Source organism: Rutilus rutilus, assembly GCF_951802725.1.
Source record: "Rutilus rutilus genome assembly, chromosome: 21".
NCBI lineage: Eukaryota > Metazoa > Chordata > Actinopteri > Cypriniformes > Leuciscidae > Rutilus > Rutilus rutilus.
Window position 1 is genome coordinate 10,511,891 of NC_140226.1, and position 16,844 is coordinate 10,528,734.

Here is a 16,844-nt window from a genome sequence, read left to right on the forward strand (position 1 = left end):
AGCTAATTGGTTTATGTGAAGTGTCTGGGAAATGTGTACTTTGTCTGGAATGCTCTTAAGAAAGGGCGGGGTTATGCTAGCTGGATTTAAACCAGTTAGACACCAGAAAGTACGATCTGAATATGGGGTAATTCGCACTGAGCATGAATATTGAGCTTAACATTATTATAATTTTCACTGACCAGTTAACAACAAGCTTTGTTTATATGTCCAGAACTGCAATTTCTTTATTAAAAAGCTCATAATGCCAAAAGTTTTTTTGAACTGCAGGAAGCAGTCTTTCCCGTGTTTCTTTGTGGAAAGAGAAAATCAGGAAGAGAAAATAGCTGCTAGTAGAGTAAACATGGTCATCACTGTAAGTGGTCTATTTGCGGAAGGGCTGGGAGGGATGTTTGCTGTTTTGACCACCCCCTTCCACTCGCGAGACTGACAAATAACAAATAGTTGCAAGAGAGAGGAATGCTGGGTCATGCTAAAGGCCATTGGTGTTTACTGTTTACGCGTTTATAGGGAAAATTGCAGGGTTTTAAGTACAGCTCATGACTTTGGACCGCCTAGCCATGGGAAAGCGTTTCGGTTCATTGAGCACTCTCTCTTTCTGGCAATGCAAATTCAGCAGTGCTTTATTGGCATGACAAGAAGTTCGTGTTAAGGGTTATTCAGATCTGTAACATTTAAGCATGAGCGCTAGTAATAGTGATTAGTGTTGTCACTATACTGGCATTTCTAACTTTGATACAATACCTTGAAAAGTATCGATATTCAATACATGTGATACCACAGGGAAAAAATGCTGCATATACTGTCATATATATATATTTATCCATCTATGGAAAGTCTAGGCAATCAAAAAAATCTTCTGAAGAGATGACTTTATATGATAAAGCTTTTAAGCTTTTTTCATATAAACGTTGATCAATTACCATTACAATCTCACAAATATGTGCTAACTTAATGTATTTGTTTTTACAATGGGGTAATTTTGTTGCAGTAGTTGACACACAGCACAAGGAAGCTTGATTTCAAATAGTAAATTGAGCTTGCCTTTGCAGACATCACTAATAGCAGTGCAGATCAAACTAAGGTCATATGTCCAACAACGCCTTTTTAGCCAGCCGAAAACACACCAGGAGCCCTTTTGAAAATGCCTTGCTTCGGGCTCTTGAGAGCACATGAGCGACGTAGCATAATTGTCCCGCCCCTCCTCCACTGTGATTGGACAGCTGGGTAAAAAGCGACAGTGATGAGCTTTGAAAATAAAATGTGTGAAATAGACGCTCAGTGTCTCATCACGCTGCTGGCATTTTTAAATAATACGACGCTACCATTGAAAAAAATAGAAAAAAAATATGCTGGCCTTAGGAAAAAACACTTTGGTGGACACAGCCAATCCTCTAGCACCATGTTAATGTTAGGAATGTGTGGAATTCTGTCTCTCTCAGTATCTTGGCAGTACCAATCTCTTTTTCTGTAAACATAGCTCGTCTGATAAGAGTTTCCAGTGGTCTGGTCATCATGCCGTGAGGTTGGCATCAGCTTGCCTTTATTAGGACATTTTTCTTTTTTCACCCAATTTCTATCAAACCCGATTAGGTGGCAAAAAGCACTCAGTTCAGTCCTCACGCGCTCTGAGCAGTGGCTTCGTGTGCGTGCGTCTCTCAGACATCGCTCAGACACCATCTCACAGCGCCCGCGTATAGTGAAATGAGTTGTCTTTCGCTGCTTATTGCACTTCAACGGTTTAAAATCACTTGTTTTTAAACAGCAATGCTTAAAAATGCATGAAAATGGTACGTTTTGTGATGGCGCAGCACAGCAATGTAACTGTGTGAATGGAGCGTAACCGCGGTAGAGACAATAGTCCAAAAAAACTGTGTGCGAATGAATTGTCTACCAGTATATATCGCCCACCCCTAGTTTATTATTGGTTATTTTATTTGTTTCATGTTCTCACCAGGCACTATAATAAACACACAAAACCATGTTTATCCTCATTGCAAGTAAACCCATATTTATACAGTGCTATGTTTTCTTTTTTCTTATGTAGTTTTGTTTCTTATGTAGTTTCGTTAGTGGTTTTCTAGGATATATATTTTTTCTAGAATCTTTTGTAACATTATAAATGTCTAGACTGTCAGTTTCGGTCAATTTAATGCATCCTTGCAGAATAAATGTTCACTACATCTGAACGATAGTTAAGTTTGTGTTCTGTGCGTGTATGTCGTATGTTAGTGATTATGGCAGAATAAACCCTTATAGGACGATCAGGACACTGATGTGAAATGGTTAATTTTGAAATAGTTACTGGTTGAATGTACAAGTATCCTGCATGTATGACTACATTCCGAATCAGTAAATAAATGGTCATTATTCATATCATAAGTTATTAAGAAATAATCGATTGCAGAATCCGAATCATGTCCTACAGAGAGCGACTAATAAGTGCGTTGGAATGCTCTGTGGATCAGAGCAGTTTTTGGGCTGGTTGAGAAAGAAAGAGAGAGAAGTTATTTTTAACAACACGGCTCTGTTTCTCAGTGCCCACTGATCCTTTACTGTCTCTATCACTCACACACACACAGTCTTCCACCACCTGCCCATCTACTGACCAGCTGCTGCCCCTCCTGTCTCTCTCTCTCTCTCTCTCTCTCTCTCTCTCTCTCTCTGTGTGTATGTGTGTGTGTTAAAGAGACCCTGAGGACATGAAACGTTGCATGACCATTCACACAATAAGGTCATTTATACCTATTTTTAAAAATCTCAATACATATCTAATCGGCACCCAAGAATCGTAATAGTATTGTATCATGTGATAAGTGTATCGTCCCAACCCTAATGGGAGGTGAATACAGTCTACAGGGACACATCTCTCTCTTTCTCGATTGTTTTCCTCAAACTCATCTTAATAATGTCCTCTGGGTCTTTGTTGACCACATACATCAGCAACAATTTTGACAGACGCTGATAGCTTGTTCAATGGTTGATATATTATTTTATTATATTTAAGACACTCTTTTCCGCTCCTCAGATACATAAAACATTAGCCTTTCACATGAATTTGCATTTGTAGTCTCGCCGCAGCTGTGGTGACGTGCGTCGACTCGACAGAGCAGGAAACCAGCGCTAATCACATTTTAATGTCCTCCTGCTTCCCAGCGTTGTGTTTCTGTCAGGGCCTGTGTGTAGCATCCTTCATGTGAGAGGAAGATACGTTTTTCTTTCAACACTTTGACTGGCTGAGGGGATGATGTTAGCTCCGGTGTTGTCAGGACTGGGGTTTAGTTCACCTACTGGCAGGAGGGACGTCGACCTTGATCCTTAATCCGTCGAACGGATGATTATGTCATGCTGTTAGATGTATCTCACTGGGTTATATTCTTATATTTGACCTTCAAACTCGTTAAAAATCTGAAAAAACTAAATTGTATCTGAATATTAGTTATTAGACCAGTGTTATTTTAGTATTGTTTACGTACTATTATAGAATTTCTTATTATTTTGAATTAGCTTTTAAGATTTTTTTTTATTTTAAATTTCAAAATTTTAGTAATTTTGTTATGTGCGTTTGTCATTTGTATTAGATTTCTTATATTTCTATTTAAGATTTTTATTTATTTCCATTTTAAATTTAGTGTTTGTAATTTTACCACTTAAACTTATTTTAGTTAGTTGCCAAAGCATAATTTTAAGTTTTTTCTAAGTTTAAGTTTTTCATCACGTATTTATATTTTATTTTATTTTATTTCCGCTTTAATTTCAGGAATAATTTTCAGTTTATTAAAAGTTTTACAGGCCTCGACAAAAAGGACTTTTTGGCCCCCGCGGGGCGTGAAAGACACTCAGGCCAGTGCTGCATCTTCACAGAAGTTGATAATTTGCGCACTTTTTAGCCTTGCCAATTTAAATATTCAAGTTTGGTACCCAGAGCACCGCGTCTCACATCGCGCGAATACTCTTTCACAACTTCCTGAGCTTGCACGGACATATTCGCTCAAAATTGTCAAATTGCCTGTCGAGTATCATCGTAAACGTAGTTGGTTGAACATTAAACATAGACATTAAATGTTAACGTGAGATGCATGTGTGACAGTATATTGGGTACGTGCAACTCTTAAAGTGACAGCAGCCTAATTATCCTGTTGCTGTCTGTTTTTATGTTAATCAAACAAAAGAAAAATCGTTCACTGCTCTTGACTGAATAAATGTAATCTATATTTTTAAAGTTAAAGGTACAATATGCAAGAATTTTGCATTAAAATATCCCATCAATTCAAGGCAAGTGTTATATATTTTGTTAAGTTGATTACCTACAATATCCCAAAGGTTTCCAACTATTTTTAAATCGTGAGAAAATTGCGATTTTAACCAAGGAAACGGGGCGTGTGAGCAGGGGGCAGCTGGGAGTCGCCGGTCAATTGCGTAATATCCGCGTTACCCTCGGTTTCCGCTCGTACTGCGTGGAGTCCTGGACAAATGCGGAAGTTGTAGTTGTAGCGTCTATCAAGCAACAAACGTTAGCTTGCTTCTTGCAGTCGTTATGGGACACAATTATTCTTTACCGATTGCAGCTGGTTCTGTCGACAAAGCATGCTTAATTTTATATTTTCCAAATGTAGCATTCGGTAAGTTATGTTTATGTAAGGGAAGTATTATTGCTTTAGATTTGTGTTTAGTTTATTGACATTGTTTATCACGTCTGGTGTTCATGGCCATGTAAATAAATATAGCAAATGATGTGGGTATGTTCGAATGTACTTTTACAACAATTGTTTAGAACACGTAAAACTGCGCCGCGTTATCACAACAATGAATTCGACATATACAGTAACATCTATGATAACCAATTTAGTATTAAACCTTACTTTTCTTGCGGTTAATTCATTTTAATGATCTAAAAGTGTGATGCGGTTCAAGAGTCAGGAAGGAAGAAGACAGGGGTCGGCGTGACTAGGAATTGTACTTTATTAAAATAAAGCAAAACAAACAAAAGTCGTGCACAACGCGCATTCAGTTCAAAAATGAGAGCTCGGATCCACCGGTTTTCTTTCTCTGCATCCAATTTTCTCTTCAGTCTCTCTCTCGTTCCAGCGCGGCTTATAAGCGGTCTCTCCACGCGGATCACAGCAATAAGACACAGGTGTTCGTCGTTTGCACTTGACCTACTTGCTCGTCTCTTCTCTCTCCCATTACAGACCGCGCTGAACCACGCCCTCCTCGCCACAAAAAGCATGTCATTATAAAAATAGAACTTAGCCTCATCCATGAACATGATTTTTCGATTCCCGTCTGACTGATTTACATCCATGGTGGAGTTTAAAACGACAGTTCCCATCATTCCACACTCCTTCACATCGTCATCAAGCTACGCCGTTGTTGTTGTTGTTTGGAATGTAGCGCCCTCTAGAGGCAAAAAAAATCTTGCATATTGTACCTTTAAGAAGACAATGCAGTGATATTTTACATTTGATTACTATTTCTGTACCCTACCTGAAAAGTTAGACCTACATGAAAAACCTGAAAATAACTGTTTATTTAATTTGTAAATGTTATTTCTATTGTATTTATTTGTGCTGTTGCTCGTAATTTGATTATTTGCTATAATTTTATTACTGTCATACCCGTATTTATTAAGGTTACATGGATCAAAAACAACTAAAACAATAATTAGGCCCATTTTATGTTCTTTATTAATTTCTTTAAAAAAAATTGTGGTGGGGCCAGTGAAAATTTGGGCAGGGCAAGTTTCTTGTCTGCTTTTCCCGTTCTCAAACACTGTAGTTGGCTTGTGTTGTGTACATGTCGAGAAGACGGTTTTCTGCACTGCAAATCAAATTCTCTTTGTATGTACTTTCATAGGATGAGGTTGTGAAGAGTCAGTGGTTAAAATAACCTCAGCAATACAACAGCAGTTGAACCTTTTGACGACTGCTTCTCCAATCTCAGCGAGGTCAGCGTGTTTTATATTTGTCTAAAGAAGAAACTAAGGTCTTTTTAAGTCAGTTCTCCTTTTAAGAAAAGTGGTATTACACAAGCTTTGATTTGAAGGCGTGCATGAGTGTTTAAGATATGAAATGTTGATTGTTAGAAGGAAAACTGTATTTTTTTGAGTGTCATCACCGTTTTCCTCTGATCCCAGAACAGACTCCAGGAGATCCTGATCTCGAGCACCAGATGAGTCATGTTAATCAGTTGTACTGGTTTGCATGTGAACCGTTCCGCCTGTTCTCCTGAGGCGGCCTCCCTTCACAGTAGCTCTGCCTCTGTGGAAACATGGAGGGAAAGCAGCCGGAGAGGGGCGGAACAAATAAACACGGCCTCTAATGAGGCAGTCCAAACCAGTGTCGTGCCCATACCCACACACGGGCCAAATCCACACAGGTCCTCATCTGGGACAAATGTGAAGTTTCCGCTGCCGTATAAAGGATAAAATCATTGATCCGATTCACACAGCTTGTAGAGACTCTTTAATGTGCCCAGAGAAGTGTTCCCTGTGAGGAAGTCTCCATGACTGTCCAGGCTTCCCGTGCTGATTTTTTTTTTGGAAGAGTCCCCAGTTATGACTATAAATTGTAGTAGACCGCGAAAGTACTCTTTGTTTTCATTCCTTAGCTCTCAAATGGAGTCGCAGCAGGAGTGTTTTGAAGGGGACATTCCATGAAAAACTTTTTTTATTTTTTTATGTGAAATCCTCTATAGTTCACAACCCCGGTCTGCACTGAACATTTATTGAAACTAAACTGCAAAAATGAGACATTCAGATATTGTCATGGCTATGATGTCACAACCATGAGCACATTAAGGCAATAGTTCACCCCCCAAAAAAATCCCAAACCCATATGACATGATTTTTCATGCTGCTTTTTACATACAAAAAAAGCATGATCAGGACTTTCATTCACTTTAAACAAAGTCTTTGTGCAAGGAAGCATTTGATATTTAGCTCTCAAATCTCTTTTGCATGCAAAAAGATCATAATGTACTCTACTGTTTAAAAGTTTGGGGTCAGTAAGATTTAAAAAATATTTTTTTTTGCAAGTCTCTAATGCTCAGCGAGGTTCTATTTATTTGATACGAAATACAGTAAAAAAGTAATATTGGAGTGTAAAAGTGTTAATTTCTTTATTGACCCCAAACTTTTGAAATGGTAATGTAGGATGTTGTAGGTAATTTCCAAATGTCTAAAAGATGATGGAAAATGTAAATTATGTATGTTTCAATTATGTTTAGGGTGAAGCATTTACTAATATTATTTTTAGTTACGAGTTTTTCTCGTAACCAGTAGACAGACCGCCACAAGCGACAGGAGGTTTTGTTGATTGCTTGGTTTCTATTTCAGTAGCAGTTTATATTCAGTTTGCACAGACTCATTTCTTAAATTTCAGGAATATAAAAATGCTGCAAAAATTGTAGAATATGATATACCTCAGTATCAAGTTTCCATCAGCTCTTAGCACAACTGTGTTTTCATTATACATCTCAATAGGGCTTTTTACTATGGTTATTTAACAAAAAAACAACGACTGCCCATTGAACATTGTTACAGGATTCAGGGCCGTTTGGGTGAGATATTGAAGGAAACTCACCTCACGAGTGTTGTAGTAATTCATGTCTATACAAGGCACATGCTAACATTCACTCCGTCTTTATTACTGCTCCACGTCAACCCTCCTGGATCAAATTTACGAGGGGCGAACAAGAGCGTGAGCGTGAAGAAGAATAAGAACAGTGTGTGTTTCGCTCTCGCCTCGAGCGTGTTCTCTCACACATAGGTTCATATAAGCTGTAATGGAGACATGAACTTGCGACACTTTGATGCCTGTTTGTTTATGCTTCTAGTGCCGGTTGCCCCATGGGCAGGTCACAGACGGGGCAGAGAACACCTCTCATACGCTATTAAGACTAATCCTGCCCTGCAAATGACAGGTTCAAATCTCTGACCTCTGTTTGTTTTGACTTCCTCTTATAAGAGCTTGTGTTATGTGGAGTGGATGGAGGCTTTCTGTGTCACAGAGCCGTTTCCTCTGTGGCTCTCTCAGGGATAGAGGTGATTTACGGGGCGGACACAAGTCCCCACTGTGAAGCCCACTGTGAATTACTGCTCCGTCTCATTAAGAAGCTCTCTAAAGTCCTCGATGGCTCTAAGCCGTAGCATGCCTCAAAAATATTTTTGCTACATGTACACCAAATACAATAATAACAGCAATATTTACATTTACTTTAATGTATTTTTGCATGCACTCGTATCCGAAACAACTTGCTGTGTATTCAAAGAGTAAATGTGGTTAGTGTGTGTGTTCCCTGGGATTTGAATCCTCAACCATGACAGCTTTGAACATGGCTCAGCCATATAACATCTCAAATCTTTTATTGATTTTGTATTAATGTGTCATTCTGTTTTCTCTCTGACAGAGACATCAAGCCAGATAACATTCTCATGGATGTGAATGGACACATTCGGCTTGCAGATTTCGGCTCCTGTCTTAAACTCAGGGAGGATGGAACGGTATGTATGTTAGCTGTTTGAATATCAGTGGATATGCAGATATATGCAGGTTTTAATCTACACTGTAATGACAGGGTTTCCGCAGAGTCTTAAAAAGTCTATAATTCTGAACTTTAAATTTAAGGCCTTAAAAAGTCTTAAAAACGGACAGATTTTCATCCTAGGTCTTAAATTGAATTTAGTCAGGTCTAAAAAAGTCTTTACCCTCGTTCATTTCCAGAAACGCTGGCCGCAGAAAATTATTACAAAGTAGCAAAAAAGTATCGAGTTGTAGCCTACAAAGTGGAGCCCAAGAGCAGGGGTCTCCAACACGTCGCTCGCGTGCTACCAATAGCTCGTGGCTTGATATGAGCTATCTCGCCAGAGGCCGTTCACATATCGCGTCTTTTGCGCGCTCAAGTTTGTTCAAATGTAGGTGCGTGGCAAGCGCGCTCATAATTGAAGCGACGCGCAAATTTTTTTACCAGGCGCAACGAGATGAAAAAAATCTAAACTTTTCAGAATGCCGCAAACGCACCGCAGGTCATGTGACAGGAACCAACCAATCACCCCTTTCCATAACAACATTGAAAGCTCAGTCAACATGAAGGATGGGGGTGCACCCAAACACTACTAATAAATATAAGCTAATGTGTAAATATATATTTTTTTATAAAAAATGATTTAAAGGCTGAAATATGAGGTTTATCTTTGAATAAAACCTTTTTTGTCAAAACTTTATTTGAACTTGTACATGTTAGTAGATAACATGTTGCAAGACACTCTTTTAAAATCTGGCCATCATTTTTAATGCTATTTTAATGTTTACATAAACAAAAAGTGCATATTGATGCTAATCAATTTGTTATTTGCTGTTTTTCGACATAAAACTTGTTGAATTGACTTCATTCTGTAGTATTAGTACTTTTTCAACAGGATTCTGTGATAACCGTGATCATTTTGGTCACTTTAATCATCTCATCATTTCCTCTCTAGTTATGATCAACTATGATCAACTAAAATCAACAATAATTGTGTTTTTACAGTATAAGATGCAAAAGTTAAATTTTCTATTAAAAAAATATCTACCTCTCCCTCTCTCTCTCACACACACACATCAGATAATCCTAGATAGATAGATAGATAGATAGATACTCTAATGATCCCGAGGTAACTATCTATCTAACTTGGATAATGCGTCGTGTAGGTCTTAAATTTCAATCTTTATGGTCTTAAAATGTCTTTAAAAGGTCTTAAATTTGACTTACTGAAGCCTGCAGAAACCCTGAATGAGTCAGACAGATCCTACAACTTGAAAGCCTCACAACAGGAATGTGTAAATGCAAAAACAAGACATATTTGTTTTAATGCAAAGCTTTATTTAAGCTCTCATCAGTGTTTCTCTAGCTCAACTGGTGCTACCAACACTAGTAATGGCTTTGATTCCAAGAAAACATCCTAATAAAATGTCACTTACAGCATATGCCTCATGGGACTTAAAAATTCTCCTGAGGCATTGCGAATTACATAATCTATTACTGAAGATATATATTTTTAAATCACTAGGGAGAAAGTGAACGAGAAAATACTTTTGGACTCAAGTCTATCTTATGCAGTGACGTTGAGGATTTTTTTTTAAGTGTGATGTAAGTGTGTAGCTATTTTTTGGGATCAGTTTTGGGTTGGTTTTCCCATATTTTAGTTCACTTCCTATCCTAACAATGTTTTGCCTCAGCTACACTACTGTTTAAAAGTTTAGGGGCAGTGTTTTTTTTATTTTAAAGAAATGACTAATTTTAGTCAGCAAATCTATTTAAAATAAATTATGTTCTTTCTATTATATTCAAGAATAAATGTTTCTTGAGCATCAGATTAGCATATTAGAGTTATTTCTGAAGGATCATGTGACACTGAAGACTGGAGTAATTCAACTTTGCCATTACAGGAATCAATTACATTTTAAAATATTTTAAAATAGAAAACAAGTTATTTTAAATTGTAATAATATTTCCACAATATTTATGTTTTACTGTATTTTTGATCAAATAAATACAGCCTCGGTGAGCAAGAGAGATTAATTTGTTTTAGTTTTTTTAATCTTACGACCCCAAACTTTTGAATGGTAGTGCAAGTGTATCGGCATTTAAGGTTCTTAAAAATAAAGTCAGTTTCAGTACATGTAGATTATTACTACACAGCTGAAGGCTGGAATACACTACACGATTTTTTAAATCCGAACAGATAAAAAAAAAAAAAAATAAACTAGGCATTGTTCACTTGCCTACTTTGTCAGTGGTTACAGAGAAAAACTGGGCATTATACACTTGCCGGCTGAGGGTCATACACTTCCAGACTTTTAAATCATTCCGAACACAACAAACTTAAACAGAAACATGTGGCTCATTGCTAAAAGACCCGTGGCAAACAAACATGGATGTGCAGGGATGACTGCAGTAGTATTTGTAGTGACTCTATGCGCTAAGTCACCTAAAAAAAAACGAGCCAAGCGCATTTGAATGCAGTCTTGCGTGGGTAGACGCGGCCAGTATGGACACTATTGATTATAATGGAAGTTAGAGGTGATTGGCGCAATCATTTTTTTAATCTGTGTGAATCAGATAAAGAAATCAGAATCAGGACCACTTCGGTTTCAGTAGCGATGCATCATACGTTACAATATGTTTTCTAAAATGGGCTCAAAATTAGGGGTGTAAGAAAAAATCGATACACATGAGTATCGCGATATTTTATTTTGCAATACTGTATCGATTTTCAAAAACGCAATATCGATTTTTTTTTTTTTTTTTACGGCCAAAAATATTCATGTTAAGACGGTGGTCCACGTTTATGTTGTTTAAAAGGCTCGCCGAACGGTGCGTGTCCACTGGCACGGAGCGAGCGGAGCAAGCGTTTTCAATTCATTCCATGGAAGTCGAGCTTCACGCTCAGCAGTGCATTTTGGGATTGACAGCGGACCGGAGAAAGCGTTGAGAGCGACTGAGAGCGTCAAAAGGTTGGGCAGTTCTCGACTTTATGCAAATATCAAGCGAAAAACGCGTTCGGCAGTTTATGATGGATTTAGTGCGTAAATCATTTTGTTTACAAATTAGACGCTTGCAGTTGTTTATATATGTTAAAGATTTTATTCTGGATGTGTTTATTGTTATTATATTGGCTGGGTTTATAAAATTGAAAGGATCTTTGCTTGGTGCATTTGGAAACAAAGCTTGTCTATTTCTAAATGTAATCGCGTGCATGATGATTATACTGTCCGTGTGTTGAAAAAAACAAACACACTCGTAACAGACACACCCCAAAGCGGAGACGTTACAGCGTTGCCAGCGGCACCGAGCGGAGTTTTGCCGCTGTAGTGGACACGCACCGTGAAGTTGCAACTGCGTTCACACCAAACGCGAATAGAGTGTCTGGCGCGAGTGATTTCAATGTTAAGTTAATGCAAAGACGCGTTTACGCGCGTCTGGAGGTCCTGTGGCGCGAATGAGGCGTTTAGCGCGGCAGACGTTAATTTGCCTCATTCGCGCGTCCAGTTCTTTTAAAATCTTTTATCACATAAAAACTTGATTTCAATAGGCCTATATGACACATTCATTTTGTTCACTTTCATTCATTTTCGTCCAGTTCACGTTGTTGTTTTGTACTGTGACAGGGGCTATGTATTTTCATTTATTATGGCCTACTTGAGAAATATAAAAATTTGTTCACTAAGAACCTGTGAACCACAATACCAAACTGGCAGTCTGATTTTCTGTGAACTGAATTGTTAACCTAAAGTAAACTTCTTTGACTTTTATGCACATAATGTCTTTTTTTAAATATTATTTTTTCTAAAATTATAGTCCTACTTTAAAAAAATCCCAATATATCGCCTTATGCACAGTATCGAAATATATTGCAATATATTGAATCGTGACCCATGTATCGTGATACGTATCGTATCGCCAGATTCTTGCCAATACACAGCCCTACTCAAAATATCAAACATGTTTCTATATCCTCCGCCAGGATGGAATCATATTCTGATGCTAAAAATCAGAGTCTGCGTCCATCACACACTGTGTGATTTTTCTGTGAAATCTGTCAACTCCGACTGGCGAAAAGACTTTCGGCAACTCATCTAAAGCAAAAGTTTTAGTGTATTCCAGCCTTAAAGAAAATGCTACAAAGAGTTTTATGTCATCTGACACACGCTCTTTCATCTAGTTTTCTGATGAGAAGGGCTTGGACAATAAATTGAGAGTTGTGCTTAACAAAAAAACAATTCTGTTGAAGAAATTGGGCTCCAGCTCAATCATGTAAGCACACTGTTTTAATATAAAATAATGGGAGACCCAGAGGACACCCTCGGTTTGAAAGGCAGTTTCTGATCAGAGTTGTATTTCAGAGTTGTCTTTGAAGAAGGGGTGAGTATTTCACATGATCTGATATGTGCTGCTGTTTTCTGGCACGTCGCAGACAGCTCGGCTGGATATCCCCCCGACTTCTGACAAGAGCAGCGTGAGTGTGGTCTCTGCGTGTTCGCACGTGTGTGCCTAACTCTCTTCACATGTCCGTGTGTTTTCAAGTGTGTGTCACTGCCAGCGAGAGCAGCTAATTTACTGCCTCACTTCCACGAATTCTTCCAGCTGCACACATCTGCCACAGGCTGCATTACAGGCGGTTTCCGGCTGCTCAGCCCACTTAAACCCAGGCCAGGAAACTCCAATCATCCCCCTTGTTCATTAGTGATATCTCTATCTCTTTTTTTCCTCTCTCAATGTGGTTTGTGCTCTGAGAGGTCTTTGTGTATCTGAATACTTTGAGCGACATGTTCCCCTAGGCCACGCCCACCTCTGCTGGCTGCAACCAATGAAATGGCTTGAGTTATTCATTTGCATTTTATAATGATGAGTGTTGTGCCAATAAAGACGCATTTTCAGGGATCAGTTTGCCTTTCAGCCTCGTTCCCTGACAGGATGTGTTGTGATGTGATCTGCTCAGACAGACACTGAACCCCTCTCTGTTTCTGTTCTCAACATGCCAGGTCCTGAATTTTCCTGCTGTCGTAATAACAAACATCACAGTAAATAGATGAATCTCATGATACCTGTCAAAAAGACTGGCTATACTTAACGACAAAAAAGAAAATGAAAAAGAAAAGGCATGTTCTTGACAGGTTTTGTAAGATTCATGCAAATAATTGCATTCATGCAAAATCATTGCATTGTTTAAAAAAAACCCTCTTTACCAGGCATCACAGCCCTGCAGGTAGAGACCTGACATTGTGTCCTGAATTGACACCAGGATGCATTTCATATAATATAAAGTGTCTTTTTGATCCAAAATATGTTAAAGTTTAGAAACCACTAGACAGACTATTAAAAGGTAGCAAAACCCTTGACTAAATAGCAGTAAATGACTAGTACAGTTTAGTACAGACTTGACTAAGACAACAAAGCAGAAAATTCTGTATGGCTGTCAACCAGTTCCCTGTAAACTCGACTTTGTTTCCAAAGCAGAATCGATATATGCTGCAAGTGTAAATTAAACCAGTCCAATTAAGCTTATTAAATTGAGAATATGTGTTCCAGTTTTGAGTGCAATATGCAGCCTTTTCTCCTGTTGAACTTTCCAGCATGCTCTTAAACTCATTTTCTGTCATCACAGGTGCAGTCCTCTGTGGCTGTGGGCACTCCAGACTACATCTCTCCTGAGATCCTGCAAGCTATGGAGGACGGGAAAGGGAAATATGGCCCCGAATGTGACTGGTGGTCACTGGGCGTCTGCATGTACGAGATGCTGTATGGGGAAACTCCTTTCTATGCAGAGTCCCTGGTGGAAACGTATGGCAAGATTATGAACCACAAGGTATAGACTCATAGCAATGTTATTTTAAAACAATCCATGAAAGGCCATGCACTGAAGTGATTTTACAATGCTTAATGCTTTTTAGGCATAACACAGAGCTTTTAAGAACACATTCAAAGAGGATCTATAAAGATTTTTTACATTTCCAGCTTTCTTTAGTGTGTAATGTTGCTGTTTGAGCATGAAAAAAGGTCTGCAAAGTTACAAAGCACAAAGTTACTCCAAAGGGAGTTATTCTCAATATCAGGAAGCATTGTTTCTGAACTCCCTGAAACGCCTCCATTGTAGTCTTGGGTTTTCTTCCAGGAACAAACACATCACTATATTCCTCATTTAAATAATTCCCGCCCCAAGGTATACACAAAAAAAGGGACGAGGCTTGGTGGTGTGTTGAAACTTGCAGTTATGATAAAGGGCGTGATGTTTCTGACACACGCTGGAAGCGGTTGACCAATCATCAAACATTCAAGCATGAAAACTTATTCTTGTAGACCCCAAAAACTAAATCAAGCCTGTAAAAGGGCATAATAGGTCCTGTTATGCAGAACACTTTTATAAAAGCAACAGCAATTGTGTCTCCAATATTGTGTCTTTATTAAGTGGTTTTCTTTTCATACCCCTTTTCCCGCAGGAGCGGTTCCAGTTCCCTGCCCATGTGACGGAAGTTTCGGAAAATGCCAAAGACCTGATCCGCAGACTCATCTGCTGCAGAGAGCACAGGCTAGGTCAGAACGGCATTGTGGACTTCAAACAGCACCCCTTCTTTTCCGGCATTGACTGGCAGAACATCCGCAACTGTGACGCCCCCTACATCCCTGAAGTCAGCAGCCCATCTGACACATCAAACTTTGACGTGGATGACGACTGCCTCAAGAATACAGCAGTATATTGCACTTTTGTTTTTAGCCTACCTTAATGAAGATCACACATTGTTGGGTTTGAACCCACTACCTTTGGGTTACCAACCCAGATATTTTAGAGATGCTACAGCTTATGATCTCTGCTCTGTTTAGGAGACAATGCCACCTCCTTCCCACACCGCCTTCTCAGGACACCATCTCCCATTTGTAGGTTTCACCTACACCAGCAACTGGTAAGATATCACTGTAAAACTCATCTGAGCTGATCATGGTGGAGATGCAGGTTCAAATCCGTCCTGTTTAAAACAAAAATCAGCCCTAAAATTGATGACATCTTGACTCGTATAAGTCTCTAGTGCAGGAGTTCTCAACTCTGGCCCTCGAGGTCCACTTTCCTACACAGTTTAACTCAGACCATGATCAAACTCATGCTGCCTAGAGGTCTGCACAGGCTTTAAACTTAAGCCCGAACCCGGCCCGTACCCGAAATCATTTAACCCGACCCGACCCGACCATTACAGTTATATTTTAAGCCAGAGCCTGACCCGAACCCGAGGTCCGTTTCTCCCAGTAAATACCTTTTTTTTTTTTTTTTGCAATATGCTGTATTTTATGATTGTTTGCAATGATAATTGAAAAAATAGGCTAGATGTACAAACACCGTTTCACCAAGGCACAGCGGCCCCCTCATCAGTCAGCACACAAGAAAAAAAAGAGAAAAAGCACAGACTTACTTACGAAACTTTGATGTGGTCAAATAGGAGAAACAGTCACAGATTCCCCTGGAACTCAAAAATTAAACTTCAAAACGAAGTTTGCGCAGTTGCACAACTGTTTACACTAATACATCCTTCTCAGTACGAGTTACGAAGGAAGAGAACAGCATCGACAGTTGATGGTTTCAGCGCCGTCCTTTGATTGCGGTGTTGTGACTGAAATAGCGCGCGTGGGAGAACATGCGCTAAACAGTTTTGTAAAATGATATATGATCAAATAAAAATGATTTATATACTATTTCGGTAACAACACCCGCAATCAGAGGACGACGGTGCTGAAACTGCACACGTAGGTTACTTGCTACTCGCGTGCTCATATAATTACGATCACAACACAGCAAGCAGCCGAGCACACGGCACGCAAACTGTAGATATGTATAGCCTATATAGTTTTTCTAAGTTACAAACATGACCCCGAGGCTACTCATTAAACCCGGGTCGGGTAGCAGATCTCTAATGCTGCCTATATCTTTCTAGTAACCCTGAAGACCTCGATTAGCTTGTTCAGTTGTGTTTGATTAGGGTTGTATCTAACATCTGCAGGAAAGCGAACCTTGAGGGCCAGAGTTTGAGAACCCCTGCTCTAGTGTGATCATTTGACCCCTGACCCTGTTTTCCCCTACAGTACGCTGTCTGACCGCGGTTGCCTGCGGGAGTCTGTGGCACCTACGCAGATGGACGTGGGCGTGCAGCGAGGCCTGGAGGACAGTCTGGCTACTGAGGCGTATGAACGGAGGATCCGCCGTCTGGAGCAGGAAAAACTGGAGCTCAGTCGCAAACTACAAGGTGTCTGCACTCATGTCCTATTTTCTGGTGAAATTATCCCAGAGTTGTTAGTCTTTCTGGCTGACAGTCGTGATG

At 39.3% G+C, this 16,844-nt stretch overlaps 1 protein-coding gene across 10 annotated transcripts in view; it reads left to right on the forward strand.

Moving 5' to 3' along the window:
- Positions 1–16,844, forward strand: part of cdc42bpaa (CDC42 binding protein kinase alpha (DMPK-like) a) — an 86,628-nt gene that overhangs the window by 36,524 nt on the left and 33,260 nt on the right. For 7 of the 10 annotated variants that reach the window (XM_084394081.1, XM_084394083.1, XM_084394086.1 and 4 more), the window contains exons 6-11: positions 8,410–8,503; positions 12,956–12,997; positions 14,147–14,347; positions 14,979–15,230; positions 15,361–15,440; positions 16,609–16,769. In XM_084394081.1, coding sequence (XP_084250207.1) covers positions 8,410–8,503; positions 12,956–12,997; positions 14,147–14,347; positions 14,979–15,230; positions 15,361–15,440; positions 16,609–16,769 — 830 coding nt within the window. The remainder of the gene's footprint in view (positions 1–8,409; positions 8,504–12,955; positions 12,998–14,146; positions 14,348–14,978; positions 15,231–15,360; positions 15,441–16,608; positions 16,770–16,844) is intronic. The other 3 variants (XM_084394085.1, XM_084394087.1, XM_084394080.1) reach the window with 1 other exon arrangement.